This window comes from Ovis aries, chromosome 4 (assembly GCF_016772045.2).
Source record: "Ovis aries strain OAR_USU_Benz2616 breed Rambouillet chromosome 4, ARS-UI_Ramb_v3.0, whole genome shotgun sequence".
Classification (NCBI taxonomy): Eukaryota; Metazoa; Chordata; class Mammalia; order Artiodactyla; family Bovidae; genus Ovis; species Ovis aries.
In genome coordinates this window covers 53,972,150-53,988,826 of record NC_056057.1, presented here as the reverse complement: position 1 = coordinate 53,988,826, position 16,677 = coordinate 53,972,150, and the positions used below count along the sequence as shown (strand labels likewise).

At 36.0% G+C, this 16,677-nt stretch overlaps 1 protein-coding gene across 15 annotated transcripts in view; it reads right to left on the bottom strand.

Moving 5' to 3' along the window:
• TFEC (transcription factor EC) overlaps positions 1 to 16,677 on the bottom strand; it is a 789,619-nt gene that overhangs the window by 13,101 nt on the left and 759,841 nt on the right. For all 15 annotated transcript variants that reach the window (XM_060414728.1, XM_060414723.1, XM_060414727.1 and 12 more), the window contains 2 exons: positions 13,901 to 14,015; positions 11,189 to 11,245 (listed from right to left, as the gene is read on the bottom strand). In XM_060414728.1, the coding sequence (XP_060270711.1) occupies positions 11,189 to 11,245; positions 13,901 to 14,015 (172 nt within the window). The remainder of the gene's footprint in view (positions 1 to 11,188; positions 11,246 to 13,900; positions 14,016 to 16,677) is intronic.

Below are 16,677 nucleotides of genomic sequence, written 5' to 3'. Positions count from 1 at the left end.
CAGATACATCTGGAAGGACTTTCAAATAAATAAAAATAAATTTTTACTCTGCACCTAGAAATTCTGATTTTAGTAGGATTAAGTTGGGACCCAAAAATCTGCATTTCTAACAAATTCCCAGGTGTTGCTGATGCTTCTTGTTGAGGGCCCACACTTTGAGAATGACTGATATAGGTTTTTATTCAGAAATTATTATTCAGAAATAATTCAGAAATTATTATTTCTCTGTTTATTTTCCCATGCATCCATTGCCTATGACAATGGATATGCATCTAATAAATGTTCAATAAATGTCAAGTGTACAAATAAGCAGAGCTTTCTATATTGACCCTTACCTAAAACCAGTCTTATAGAGCACAGAATAGTCGTATAATCTACTCTATACTTGCAGGATCAGGAACCAAGACTTACATATAATTCTTTTTCAGTAGGTAACATTTTTAAAGCTTTTCAGGGAAATGAAAAAAGTAAAAAGTCACAAAGAAGAAAAAAACTGTCGAAACATTAAACAATACATGTTTAAAAAATACAAACTGCTGCTGGGAACAAAGAAAGTCCTTAAAAAATCAATTGTCTTGGTAAATCTACTCTATGAAGCAATTAATCATGAATGAACTTGACCTTCTGGAATAATACACTGGGATTCCTCTGAAATTAGGATATAATTTAGGATATATAATTGATTCTTGGGAGAGATTTTCCTTCTTTGCCAGTTTTGTTTTCTCTGTGCAAGTAATTGAAAAAACTGACACCATATAAAAAACTGAAAAGAAAATAAGGCAAAGCTGATAGAAATACATTTATATTTTATAGTGAGAATTTATTAATAATTCTATGTTCACACATACTCTCATATTATAAAACAGACTCAAATATAAGATGAAGATCAGCTATGAAGGATGTTCACATTTTTATCTGAAAATAGGAGACTGGTGTAGTCCTATAATGTTTTATCAAAATCTATTATTTAAATGCACCTTATGTAAAATATCAGAAATTCCTACTCTAACCTTATAAGATTGTGCTCATAAAATTTTAATGGTTAATTATAATGAGAAGTTTGTTTTCCCACTGTTTACATATCCAGTACTAGTTGTTTGTAAAGGAGTCAAGCTTTAAGAAATTACTAAATCACTTCATGTTATATGTGATTTCACTCTTTACAAAGTTTTTGATATATTCATTCATTCATTCCTGTCCTTAGAAACAGGCAACAGATGCTTCTTTCCCAGACTGCATAGTTGAGGGCCCCCTTTGCCTTCTCTTACCACATCCATCCTTACTGAGCAAGGCAGCCACAGGGCAAAGGGATCTCCCTTCTAAACTACACTCCAGGTAATTTACACCAGGAATATTCTCCCAAATGCCCTGAGCCTGTGCCGGCTATGTCCGAGGTTCATCCTCCTGAAGGAAGATCATGACACCAAGGTGCTCACCCCAGGCCCAAGATGCAGACAAGGGTCAATTTTTTGCAGATAGGTATGGAACTTGAATACACAAGATGAGGGGTTCACACTCATGTTTGAGGTCATATGCACCATATAATGTAATAGGGCATAGAAAGAGAAGTGAAAGGGGCCACTGAGTAAGGGCTGACATTGCCCCACCATGACTTCCCACTCGAAATTCCATCAAGTGGAGTTCCATTAGTGGCCCAATCTGTTAGTGGTGCAGTACTTATACAAAATTCTGAGGATCTGAGAACTCATATTTCAAACCTGGCCTTCCTATCTTTAGGAAGGATAGAACATAATTTAGTATTTCTAGCTTGAGTTATAGCTTTTAAGTATTTAGACATCTGTTAAGTAGGATCTTATTTGTCCTCTAGCCATGATCCTCTCAAATGTTAGGGGATATTTAGATTCATACTTTAAATGTGATATTAATTTTGGGTAACATTGATAGTTGCAAAAAGTAAGATCACCAAGTAATCCAGATTATTAGTAGAAAATACTTCTATACTTCAGTAATGTGCATGTGTGCACTCAGTCACTCTGTGTGTATGATTCTTTGCAACCCTATGGACTGCAGTCTGCCAGGCTCCTCAGCCCATGATATTTTCCAGGCAAGAATACTAGAGTAGGGTGCCATCTCCTCCTCCAGGGGAAATTCCCAACCCAGGGATTGAACCCATGTCTTCTGTGCCTCCTGTAGTGAGGGTGGATTCTTTACCACTGAGACATCTATAATGATCATACCAGGCACCTATCATACTTAACATTAAATGGCCTGTTATTTAAAGTGCAAACATAGAGGATAGAAGTAAGGAGAAAGGAAGGTAATAGCGGCCTTAAAACTAAGAGAGAAGGCTTTAGTTGCTTGATGTGTTACTTCTTTCTGTAAACAACTAGTTCTGTCTTTCAGGTTCTTGTCTTACAAAATTCACCAATGCTTGTCTGCTCTGCCACTATGTGATGAAAAGCAAATCATTTCCCTTTCCACAACTACTCTAAGGACTGTTATAACCATGGGTTAGCCTTCTTCTCCTTCATATAGTCAGCCTACCCTCTCATGAAGATGGGTGCTTTATGAACAGATAGATGCAGGTTTTGCAGGTACAGTTCAGTTCTGTTCAGTCGCTCAGCCATGTCCAACTCTTTGCGACACCATGGACTGCAGCACACCAGGCCTCCCTGTCCATTGCCAAATCCCTGAGTTTACTCAAACTCATGTCCACTGAGTTTGTGATGCCATCCAACCATCTCGTTCTGTCCTCTCCTTCTCCTCCTGCCTTCAATCTTTCCCAGCATCAAGGTCTTTTCTAATGAGTTAGTACTTCACATCAGGTGGCCAAAGTATTGGAGTTTCAACTTAGCATCAGTCCTTCCCATGATTATTCAGGATTAATTTCCATTAGGATGGACTGGTTGGATCTCCTTGCAATCCAAAAGACTCTCAAGAGTACAAAAGCATCAATTCTTTGGCACTCAGCTTTCTTTATAGTCCAACTCTCACATCCATACATGATTATTGGAAAACCATAGCTTTGACTAGACAAACCTTTGTTGGTAAAGTAATGTCTCTGCTTTTTAATATGCTGTCTCAGTTCAGTTCAGTTCAGTTCAGTCACTCAATTGTGTCTGACTCTGCGACCCCATGAATCGCAGCACACCAGGCCTCCCTGTCCATCACCAACTCCTGGAGTTCACTCAGACTCGCATCCATCGAGTCAGTGATGCCATCCAGCCATCTCATCCTCTGTTGTCCCTTTCTCCTCCTGCCCCCAATCCCTCCCAGCATCAGTCTTTTCCAATGAGTCAACTCTTCACATGAGGTGGCCAAAGTACTGGAGTTTCAGCTTTAGCATCATTCCTTCCAAAGGAATCCCAGGGCTGATCTCCTTCAGAATGGACTGGTTGGATCTCCTTGCAGTCCAAGGGACTCTCAAGAGTCTTCTCCAACACCACAGTTCAAAAGCATCAATTCTTTGGCGCTCAGACTTCTTCACAGTCCAACTCTCACATCCATACGTGACTACTGGAAAAACCATAGCCTTGACTAGACAGACCTTAGTCGGCAAAGAAATGTCTCTGCTTTTGAATATGCTATCTAGGTTGGTCACAACTTTCCTTCCAAGGAGTAAGCGTCTTTTAATTTCATGGCTGCAATCACCATCTGCAGTGAGTTTGGAGCCCAAAAAAATGAAGTCTGACACTGTTTCCCACTGTTTCCCCATCTATTTCCCATGGAGTGATGGGACCGGATGCCATGATCTTCATTTTCTGAATGTTGAGCTTTAAGCCAACTTTTTCACTCTCCTCTTTCACTTTCATCAAGAGGCTTTTAGTTCCTCTTCACTTTCTGCCATAAGGGTGGTGTCATCTGCATATCTGAGGTTATGGATATTTCTCCCAGCAATCTTGATTCCAGCTTGTGTTTCTTCCAGTCCAGCGTTTCTCATGATGTACTCTGCATATAAGTTAAATAAGCAGGGTGACAATATACAGCCTTGACATACTCCTTTTCCTATTTGGAACCAGCCTGTTGTTCCATGTCCAGTTCTAACTGTTTCTTCCTGGCCTGCATACAGATTTCTCAAGAGGCAGGTCAGGTGGTCTGGTATTCCCATCTCTTTCCGAATTTTCCACAGTTTATTGTGATCCGCACAATCACAGGCTTTGGCATAGTCAATAAAGCAGAAATAGATGTTTTTCTGGAACTCTCTTGCTTTTTCCATGATCCAGCTGTCTAGGTTGGTCAAAATTTTACTCCAAGAAGTAAGCATCTTTTAATGTCATGGCTTCAGTCACCATCTGCAGTGATTTTGGAGCCCCCCAAACTAAAGCCACTATTTCCATCATTTCCCCCATTTATTTGCCATGAAGTGATGGGACAGGATGCCATGATCTTAGTTTTCTGAATGTTGAGCTTTAAGTCAACTTTTTCACTCTCCGCTTTCACTTTCATCAAGAGGTTTTTTACTTCTTCACTTTCTGCTATAAGGGTGGTGTCACCTGCATATCTGAGGTTATGATATTTCTCCCAGCAATCTTGATTCAAGTTTATGCTTCATCCAGCCCAGCATTTCTCATGTTGTACTCTTAATATAAGTTAAATAAGCAGGGTGACAATATACAGCCTTGACGTACTCCTTTTCCTATTTGGAACCAGTCTGTTGTTCCATGTCCAGTTCTAATTGTTGCTTCCTGACCTGCATACAGATTTCTCAGGAGGCAGGTCAGGTGGTCTGGTATTCCAATCTCTTTAAGAATTTTCCAATTTGTTGTGGTCCACACAGTCAAAGGCTTTGGCATAGTCAATAAAGCAGAAGTAGATGTTTTTCTGAAACTCTCTTGTTTTTTTGATGATCCAACGGATGTTGGCAATTTGATCCTTTCTAAATCCAGCTTGAGCATCTGCAAGTTCATGGTTCACGTACTGTTGAAGCCTAGCTTGGAGAATTTTGAGCATTACTTTGCTAGCATGTGAGATGAGTGCCATTGTGTGATAGTTTGAGCATTCTTCGACATTGCCTTTCTTTGGGATTGGAATGAAAACTGATCTTTTCCAGTGCTGTGAGTTTCCAAATTTGCTGGTATGTGTAGCATCAATTTCAGCTAACGACATGTAAGGAAATTCCTGGTTTTAGAGCTTTAAAGATTTTATTTATTTTCATTGCAATCTTTTCTCATATTTTATTTGGTTCTCAGAACAAAAATGCTTCACACTCAACTAGTCAAGCTGACTTAAGATAGTTAAGCACTATCTTAAGAGACATGAAACAGCACTTAAAGCTCACCCTTCCCATAAGCAACTTCCCTTGAATGCATTTACTCATCTCATGTGATCATTACTGAAGGCACATGGACCCCCAGGAAGGCATCAGAGCCCTGGCCTCCACATTTTTTGTGACAGTAGTAGAATTCAGCAGTACAACATAAGCAGTATTTTAAAATAACTTATCATTAGGAAAGGAGGAATAGATTGACACAGAAAGATAAGAACCTGGTGTTACATTTCTAGCTATTTAAATGATGTACATTTTCTTTTTTTAAATTAATTAATTAATTTTAATTGGAGGCTAATTACTTTACAATATTGTCGGGGTTTTTTTTGCCATACATTGACATGAATCAGCCATGGGTGTACATGCGTTCCCCATCCTGAACCCCTCTCCCACCTCCCTCCCCATCCCATCCCTCAGGGTCATCCCAGTGCACCAGCCCTGAGCACCTTGTCTCATGCATAAAACCTGGACTGGCAATCTATTTCATGTATAGTAATATACATGTTTCAATGCTATTCTCTCAAATCATCCCACCCTTGCCTTCTCCCACAGAGTACAAAAGTCTGTTATTTACATCTGTGTCTCTTTTGCTGTCTCACATATAGGGTCATCATTACCATCTTTCTAAATTCCATATATATGCATTAATAAACTGTACTGGTGTTTTTCTTTCTGACTTACTTCACTCTGTATAATAGGCTCCAGTTTCATCCACCTCATTAGTACTGATTCAAATGCAATATTTTTAAAAGCTGAGTAATATTTCATTGTGTATATGTACCACTTCTTTCTTATCCATTAGTCTGCCAATGGGCATCTAGGTTGCTTCCATGTCCTAGCTATTGTAAATGAACATTGGGGTACACGTGTCTCTTTCAATTCTGGTTTCCCCTGTGTATATGTCCTGCAGTTGGATTGCTGAGTTGTAGAGTTGTATGGCAGTTCTATTTCCAGTTTTTTAAGGAATCTCCAAACTGTTCTCCATAGTGGCTGTACTAGTTTGCATTCCCACCAACAGTGTAAAAAGGTTCCCTTTATCTGCACCCTCTTCAGCATTTATTGTTTGTAGATTTTTTGATAGCAGCCATTCTGACTGGCATGAGATGGTACCTCAGTGTGATTTTGATTTGCATTTCTCTGATAATGAGTGATGTTGAGCATCTTTTCATGTGTTTGTTAGCTATCTGTATGTCTTCTTTGGAGAAATGTCTGTTTAGTTCTTTGGCCCATTTTTTGATTGTGTCATTTATTTTCCTGGAATTGAACTGCATGATCTGCTTATATATTTTTGAGATTAATTCTTTGTCAGTTGCTTAGCTTGCTACTTTCTCCCATTCTGAAGGGTGTCTTTTCACCTTGTGAAAAAGCTTTTAAGTTTAATTAGGTCCTATTTGTTTATTTTTGCTTTTATTTCCATTACTCTGGGAGGTGGGTCATAGAGGATCCTGCTGTGATTTATATCAGAGAGTATTTTAGCTGTTTTCCTCTAGGAGTTTTAGTTTCTGGTCTTACATTTAGATCTTTAATCCATTTTGAGTTTACTTTTGTGTATGGTGTTAGAAAGTGTTCTAGTTTCATTCTTTTACAAGCGGTTGACCAGTTTTCCCAGCACTGCTTGTTAAAGAGACTATCTTTTCTCCATTGTATATTCTTGACTACTCTGTCAAAAATAAGGTGTCCAAAGGTGTGTGGATTTATCTCTGGGCTTTCTATTTTGTTCCATTGATCTATATTTCTGTCTTTGTGCCAGTACCATACTGGTCTTGATGACTGTAGCTTTGTAATATAGTCTGAAGTCAAGAAGATTGATTCCTCCAGTTCCATTCTTCTTTCTCAAGATTGCTTTGGCTATACGAGGTTTTTTATATTTCCATACAAATTGTGAAATTATTTGTTCTAGCTCTGTGAAAAATACTGCTGGTAGCTTGATAGGGATTGCATTGAATCTATAGATTGCTTTGGGTAATATACTCATTTTTACTATACTGATTCTTTTGATCCATTAACATGGTATATTTATCCATCTATTTGTATCAGCTTTGATTTCTTTCATCAGTGTTTTATAGTTTTCTATATATAGGTCTTTTGTGTCTTTAGGTAGATTTATTCCTATGTATTTCATTCTTTTCACTGCAATGGTGAATGGAATTGTTTCCTTAATTTCTTTTTTTGTTTTCTGATTGTTGGTATATAGGAATGCAAGAGATTTCTGTGTGTTAATTTTATATCCTGTGACTTTACTATATTCATTGATTAGCTCTACCAATTTTCTGGTGGTGTCTTTAGGGTTTCCTATGTAGAGGATCATGTCATCTGCAAACAGTGAGCGTTTTACTTCTTTTTTTCCAGTCTGGATTCATTTTGTTTCTTTTTCTTCTCTGATTGCTGTGGCTAAAACTTCCAAAACTATGCTGAATAGTAGTGGTGAGAGTGGGCACCCTTGTCTTGTTCCTGACCTTAGGGGAAATGTTTTCAATTTTTCACCATTGAGAATAACGTTTGCCATGGTTTATCATATATGGCTTTTATTATGTTGAGGTGTGTTCCTTCTATGCCTGCTTTCTGGAGGGTTTTTTTTTTTTATCATAAATGGATGTTGAATTTTGTCAAAGCCTTTCTCTGCATCTATTGAGATAATCATATGGTTTTTATTTTTCAGTTTGTCAATGTGGTGTATCACATTGATTGAGTTGTGAATATTGAAGAATCCTTGCATCCCTGGGATAAAGCCCACTTGGTCATGATGTATGATCTTTTTAATATGTTGTTGGATTCTGTTTGCTAGGATTTTGTTAAGGATTTTTGGATCTATGTTCATCAGTGATATTAGCCTGTAGTTTTCTTTTTTTGTGGCATCTTTGTCTGGTTTTGATATTAGGGTGATGGTAGTGTCACAGGATGAGTTTGGAAGTTTATCTTCCTCTGCAATTTTCTGGAAGAGTTTGAGTAGGATAGATGTTAGCTCTTCTCTAAATTTTTGGTATAATTCACCTGTGAAGCCATCTGGTCCTGGGCTTCTGTTTGTTGGAAGAACTTTCACTACAGTTTCAATTTCCATGCTTGTGATGGGTCTTTTAACATTTTCTATTTCTTCCTGGTGCAGTTTTGGAAGGTTATACTTTTCTAAGAATTTGTCCATTTCTTCCAGGTTGTCTATTTTATTGGCATATAGTTACTGGTAGTAGTCTCTTATGATCCTTTTTATTTCTGTTATCTGTTGTGATTTCTCCATTTTCATTTCTAATTTTGTTGATTTGATTCTTCTCCTTTTTTATTTCTTGATGAGTCTGTCTAATGGTTTGTCTATTTCATTTATCTTCTCAAAGAACCAGCTTTTAGTTTTGTTGATTTTTTTCTATAGTCTCCTTTGTTTCTTTTTCACTTATTTCTGCCCTAATTTTTATGATTTCTTTCCTTCTATTAACCCTGGGGTTTTTCATTTCTTCTTTTTCTAGTTGCCTTAGGTGTAAAGTTAGGTTATTTATTTCATTTTTCTCTTGTTTCTTGAGGTAAGCTTATATTGCTATGAATCTTCCCCTTAGCACTGCTTTTACTGAATCTCTTAGGCTTTGGGTTGGCGTGTTTTCATTTTCTTTCATTTCTATGAATATTTTTATTTCTTTTTTTATTTCTTCTGTGATTTGTTGGTTCAGAAGCATGTTGTTTAGCCTCCATATGTTTGTGTTTTTAATAGTTTTTTTTTTTTTTTCCCATAGCTGACATCTAATCTTACGGCATTGAAATGATTTCAATTTTTTGAATTTACCAAGCCTAGATTTATGGCCCAGGATGTGATCTATCCTGGAGAAAGTTCTGTGTGCACTCGAGAAAAGGTGAAATTCATTGTTCGGGGGTGAAATGTCCTATAGATATCAATTAGGTCTAACTGGTCCATTGTATCATTCAGAGCTTGTGCTTCCTTGCTAATTTTCTGTTTAGTTGATCTATCCATAGGTGTGAGTGGAGTATTAAAGTCTCCCACTATTATTGCGTTACTGTTAATTTCCCCTTTCATACTCGCTAGCTTTTGCCTTACATATTGTGGTGCTCCTATGTTGGGTGCATATATATTTATAATTGTTTTATCTTCTCTTGGATGGATCCTTTGATCATTAGGTAGTCTCCTTCTTTGTCTCTTTTCATGGCCTTTATTTCAAAGTCTATTTTATCTGATATGAGTATTGCTACTCCTGCTTTCTTTTGGTCCCCATTCACATGAAATATCTTTTTCCAGCCCTTCATTTTCAGTCTGTATGTGTACCTTGTTTTGAGGTGGGTCTCTTGTAGACAGCATATATAGGGGTATTGTCTCTGTATCTATTCAGCCAGTCTTTGTCTTGGTTGGGGCATTCAACCCATTTACGTTTAAGGTAATTATTGATAAGTATGATCCCATTGTCATTTACTTTGTTGTTTTGGGTTCGAGTTTATAAAACTTTTCTGTGTTTCCTGTCTAGAGAAGACCCTTTAACATTTGTTGAAGAGCTGGTTTGGTGGTGCTGAATTTTCTCAGCTTTTGCTTGTCTGTAAAGCTTTTGATTTCTCCTTCATATTTGAATGTGATCCTTGCTGGGTACAGTAATCTGGGTTGTAGGTTTTTCTCTCATCACTTTAAGTATGTCTTGCCATTCCCTTCTGGCCTGAAGAGTTTCTGTCTAAAGATCAGCTGTTATCCTTATGGGAATCCCCTTGTGTGTTATTTGTGGCTTTTCCCTTGCTGCTTTTAATATTTGCTCTTTGTGTTTGATCTTTGTTAATTTGATTAATATGTGTCTTGGGTGTTTTGCCTTGGATTTATCCTGTTTGGGACTCTCTGGGTTTCTTGGACTTGGGTGGCTATTTCCTCCCCCATTTTAGGGAAGTTTTCAACTATTATCTCCTCAAGTATTTTCTCATGGCCTTTCTTTTTGTCTTATTCTTCTGGGACTCCTATGATTCAAATGTTGGGGCATTTAATATTGTCCCAGAGGTCTCTGAGGTTGTTCTCATTTCTTTTAATTCTTTTTTTCTTTTTTCCTCTCTGCTTCAGTTACTTTCACCATTCTATCTTTCACCTCACTTATCAGCTACCTCAGTTATTCTACTGTCGGTTCCCTCCAGAGTGCTTTTGATCTCAATTATTGCATTATTCATTATTGACTTACTCTTCTTTATTTATTCTAGGTCCTTATTAAACCTTTCTTGCATCTTCTCAATCCTTATCTCCAGTCTATTTATCTGTAACTCCATTTTGTTTTCAACATTTTGAATCATCTTTACTATCACTATTCTCAATTATTTTTCAGGTAGACTCCCTATCTCCTCCTCTTTTGTTTGGTTTGGTGGGCATTTATCATGCTTCTTTACCTGCTGAATATTTCTCTGCCTTTTCATTTTGTTTAGATTGCTGTGTTTGGGGTGGCCTTTCTTTATGCTGGAAGTTTGTGGTTCCCTTTATTGTGAAGGTTGCTCCCTGTGGGTGGGGTTGGACTAGTGGCTTGTCAAGGTTTCCCAGTTAGAGAAGCTTGTGTCACTGTTCTGGGTGGTGGAGCTGGATCTCTTCCTCTAGAGTGCAATGAAGTGTCCAGTAGTGAGTTTTGAGGTGTCTATGGGTTTGGTGTGACTTTTGGCTGAATGGCGTCCTTTTTTTAAAGTCACTTTTATCTCTTTAAACTTTGGAGTCAATTGAGTTCAAATGTAACTCAGTGCACTCATCTCCCTCATTAGTATTCTTCTTCAGAGAGAGAAAATGATCAAGAAGAGAACTTGAGATGTTTCACTTCATAAAAATTTCTCACTTTCCTGAGAGTTTGCATTGTCTAAATTGCCCCAAAATAGCTCTACTAATGAGCATGTACACTTAATTTTGGTCATCTGACTTCAAAATATATATGGACGACAATAAAACACCACATATTTTAACCTCCTTGCATTTCCTCTTTAATTGATTCATTTTGCTTAGAAAAAAGAAAATATACTCACTGAGGTTGTGGTTGTCCTTTTTTTGTCTCTCCTTGGCCAAAGCTCGAGTATCTGTTTCTGATCAAAAGGAAAATAATTGAAACAGTACTTATTTCTACCTTGCAATCCTTCCAGTCAAAAAAAAAAAAAAAATCAGAAATACAAGTGAAAATATAATATTACTTACTCCAAGTGATATAACAAAAATTTTTGCAAATGTTTAGAAATTTGAAACAACATATTAGTAAGAAGGCACTGGCAAAACCTATGGGATTTAAATAGTAAAACCTGAATTTGTATTCTGGCCCTCCATTTAGTAGCCTTGGGGTCTCTACCTAAGTTCTCATCTGTGAAGTTGGTATGATATTTACTAAATATCATTGTTATGATTAAAAGAAGTAGAGCATACAGTAAATATTAACCTTCTTAATCATTTTTATTATAATTATTCTCAGAACTTTAAGATTATTCAAAATTATTTCAATCTAAATTTTCACAACCTTCATTTTTTATAAATAATTATGATTTCTAAATTGAAAGAATTGGAACTAACTACATTTCTCAAATACCTATCAAACAAATCCATACTTTAAGTGACAGACACTTTATGTGCTATGTGGTTGTAAGCATTTGTGATAGTCAGACTCCAAAATGGCCCACCATGATTCTCATTCGTGACAGTCATACTTTTGATGGTTCCCTTCCATACTGAATAGGATTGATCTGTGAAACTGATATAATATTGTGAAAATGATTAGTGTGGCTTTCAAGATTAGATCATAAAGGACATTTTCAGCTTCCCCCTTGAGTGTTCTTTGAATCACTACTTGTCAGATCATGAAGACACTTGAGCAGCCCCGTGGAGAGTTCTACATGGTAAAGAACCAAGCAGCACTGACTAGGAAGATGTGTGAGTGAACCATCTTGGGAGTGCATTCTCTAGCCTATCAAGTGGCAAATATCTGTATCTCTGGCCAATATCTTGACTGCAACCTTACACAAGGCTCTGAGCTAGAAGCAATTTTATAAATCACCCCTGGATTTCTGAAATATCGGGATTGTATGAGTTAATTAACATTTATTATTTCAACCTGTTAAGTTTGGGTACTTTGTTATATAGCAATAGATAATTAATACAATGTTCTTTGAATTATTCTAGTTTTAAAATAGAAATATAAAAATATATTTATTAAATTTTGATTATTTAAGATTAAATTAATTAATTTTACTCTAAATAATTTGAATGCATAGATATTTTTGAGTCACTTGTTAGATTCCAAGAATAGAAATATTGTATTTATTTAAAATGCTGATATTAACTAAAGAAAAATATTTAAAGATAAATGTTTGAATGCCGAACTAAAAACATGTTACAGAAATTTCTATTAAATTTTATTTTATTTTATGGAGAAACTAACACTAGACTTGTAAGTCAGGAGATCCTTCTTTTGATAGACTTCTGCTTGTAATCAGATGTGTACCATTGGGAAATAACTCCTCTGACTATTTCCTCACCTACCTATTGAATTAACTTGAAAGTGCCCGTGTAATTCCTTTAAGTTGTAACAATTTTGAAATTTATTACTGAAAATAGAGGGAGTTTTACACACTTGAGAAAGTTAAATGTGAATCATTGAAATCTGTGAAACAAGTTGAAAAGAGGAAAATCTATTTTTTCCTAATCTATTAATCTGTTATTTTGCAAACATGCTAATAAATTAAATATTTGCAATATCAAAATTAATCTATATTAAGTGAAAGTTAGCTAAGTCGTTCAGTCATATCGAACTCTGCAACCCCATGGCTTCTCCATCCGTGGGATTTTCCAGGCAAGAATACTGAAGTGGGTTGCCATTTCATCCTCCAGGGGATCTTCCTGACCCAGCGATCAAACCTGAGTCTCCCACACTGCAGGTAGACTCTTTACCGTCTGATCCACCATGAAGCCCAAAGTGAAAGTGGAACTTAGTCAAACTGTTGTATACATATGACTAGAGGTTACATGTGTCTATTTGTATTTGTCCAATCCCTAAAATCACTGAGTTGAACTGTAAGTTATACTAACTTGTTGCTGGGTTGTTATAAAGAAAAAAAACCTGGATTTACTCTTGAAATGTTTCCCATTTTAACTACAGTAAGACTCCTACCTATGAATGAGTTCTTTTCCAAGTGTGCATTCAAAAGTCCAATTTGTTTTTTTAGCCTAGGTAACCAACTAACACAATCAGCCATATAGTACTGTACTGTAATATATAGTTTAATAATACTTTTCACACAAATAATACACACAAAAAATAAAACATTTTTAATCTTATAGTACAGCACCTTGGAAAATACAGTAGTATAGTATAATAACTGGCAATTCTTAGCAGTACCAGCTAAATCACATTGCTTTTACACTTGCTTTCAGACATCCTGGACTTGAAATAAAGATACTGTACTACTGTCCTCTATATAGTACTGTACAGTAAAGTACACAAAAGCACAACCACTTGAAGAGGATGCATGCTTGTGACAATGTACGCCAGACAAGTGAACTAACTTACATGACTGAACATGCAAACGCACGTTCACATCTTTGATAGTTTGCAATTTGAAGGTTCATATGCAGAAGACTTACTATAACTATTTTGATAATATTTCAGAAGTTGTCTTTAGATTGGAATTATATGTCACTCATGTCTTACAGAGCTGTTTTTTTTTTTTTTAAGAAAACTATAAAAGCAACATTACCTGTAATTTCTCTTTTCATTGGTAGACTACTTGGACAAGAAGCACTTGTAAGGCCCATATTAACTGGTGAAATTTCCTGCTCACCACTATACACATCCAAAATACTTCCAGATACCTTTAAAGGAAAAAGGTAGAAAAGATCAATCAAATCTTTGGTGAATATTGATATATTTAGTTGTATTATCTTAAATTGACCAATCATTAATAGAAACTTGAATTTTTAATTTTATAGCATTTTTAATTTTAAACAAAAATGAATATGCATTAACTTTGTAAAATCTTTGGGTAATGCTTGTGGATAAGATATGTGAAAAAGCCATTTGTGCTTAAGAAAAAGGAGAAATTAGTTCACTCCTGAAGAAAAATTTTTATTAATATTTACAAAGTTATAGGAGTTTGATCCAGCACATTACCTGGTTATAAATGAATAAGATTAAAAATATCACTTTAGACAAAAATCAATATACATATTAGTAAAGCTTGAAAATTCATTACATATCATGAATTAGGCATAATAGTTGAATATTTTGGAAACATTAATACTATCAGTACTACCAGCAATTCACAGTCAAGAAGTGTTTTATACTGTTAATTGAGAAACTTTCCTTCCTGGAAGGCATACTTTTTCTCATTGTGCACTTAATGTTCTAGATTATTATAAATATCCAGCTGGTAACCAAAAGTAGTCTAAAACTGCTTTGCCTCAAGTGGATATAGGGTATATCTAATGATAGCAACACTGCAATTCTTAAAGTGCTCCTTGGGAGCAATTTTTCAGAAAGCTAAGATGCTTTATACACAATTCAAAATTGTTATTGAAAATGTGCTTATTGATTGATCTCCTAAGAAAATTAAATTTAAATAATATTCATAACTCAAGTTAATATTTATTATTCCAGAGCAACCTACATTTAAAATGCAAGATTTGAACATTTAAAATATTTCCATTCTAGTTATCTTTATTTCATTTCTGGGAAGTCAATCAAGAGCCGAATAAGCAGTACCTGTTTTCTTTCCTTTAAGAAAGTATCAAACAAAGCTATATTCAGATTATTATGGAGACTTTAACTCTTTATTACCACTTTTTGTAGAACTCCAAGCAGAAGGAAATTTTTTTAATACTTATAAAATCAGACTGAAAATAATCGTGAAGAAAGGACACATGAAGACAAAAATTAGTTTCTGGAATAATAATCTACTAAATTATGTGATTAATATTGTATATTTCTGAGGGAAAAATACTTGGAAAATACAGTGGAAATCAGGCTAATACACAAGTGTATATGCATATCGACAAGAACATTACAGATTGCATATGGTGTTAAGATGCATGTTTTCATATATTGTTTCTTTTCATTATTTACTCTGGCAGGTCTCCTCATCTTTATTTTATATAAATTCATTGATTATATAACAATGAAGGACAGGGAAGTCTGGCGTGCTGCATTCCATAGGGTTGCAAACAGTTGGATATGACTGAGTGACTGAACAACAACATCGTTTTAAAATGTATTTTTGCACCTTGGATATTAGAATTGAGCTACTCAGATATTTATTCCCTCTAAACTTCCTTATCTGAAAAATAGGGACAAGGAAACCTATCAAATTGGATAAATGATGAGTGTAAGTATCAGAATAATGCAATTAGAAACAAATTCTAAAAGCACACATTTCCCTAACATGTGAGTCATTTAGCTATATATGTAGAATTTTAAAGCTTCCAGGTCTTTTTTGAAAACCCTGTTGGTTATAAGTGGAGGCATCACCAACCTGAATTGTACATTTGCACTGTGTCTTTGAGAAACATAATGACATGCTGAACAAAAAGACAGGGAGTGAGAGAGAAAGAAGGGGGAAAGAACTAGGAAAAGGGCATTTTTCTCTAAACAGCTTGAAATCAGATAGATTCAATGCAGCAGTAGCAAACAGCAGAAATGTTTAAGAGGAGCCATATTACATTTGCACTGCAGCAATAAAGTGATAGGTTCCTAGCTAAAACATTACACTGGGTCAATATTACTCGGTCAGACCATACCCAATGCACCTTTCTGTAGAAATGGGGCTAGAGTTCTGATAATGAATTCAATCCTGCTCAACTGTGGGTCTATTACATATCTATTAATATCTTCTCCTGACCTTCGGTTGTTCTTCAGTTGCTCCAGTAGTGTCTGACTCGGCAATCCTGTGGACTGCAGCATGCCAGGCTTTTCTGCCCTCCACCATGTCCTGATGTTGACCAGACTCATGTCCATTGAGTCGGTGATGCCATCCAAACATCTCTTCCTCTGTCATCCCCTCTCCTCATGCCTTCTATCTTTACCAGCATCAGGATATTTTCAAGTGAGCCACTTCTTTGAATCAGGTGGCCAAAGCATTGGAGCTTCAGGTTCATCATCAGTCCTTCCAATAAACCTTCAGGAATGATTTCCTTTAGGATTGACTGGTTTGGTTTCTTGCAGTCTGAGGAATTCTCAAGAGTCTTCTCCAACACCACAGTTCAAAAGCATAATTCTTTGGTGCTCAGCCTTCTTCATGGTCCAAATCTCACATCAACACACGACTACTGGAAAAACCATAGCTTTGACTAGATGGACCTTAGTCGGCAAAGTAATGTCTCTGCTTTTTAATACACTGTCCAGGTTGGTCATAACTTTACTTCCAAGAAGCAAGTGTATTCTAATTTCATGGCGGCAGTCACCATCTGTAGTGATTTTACAGCCCAAGAAAATAAAGTCTCTCACTGTTTCCATTGTTTCTCCATTTGCCTTGAAAAGATG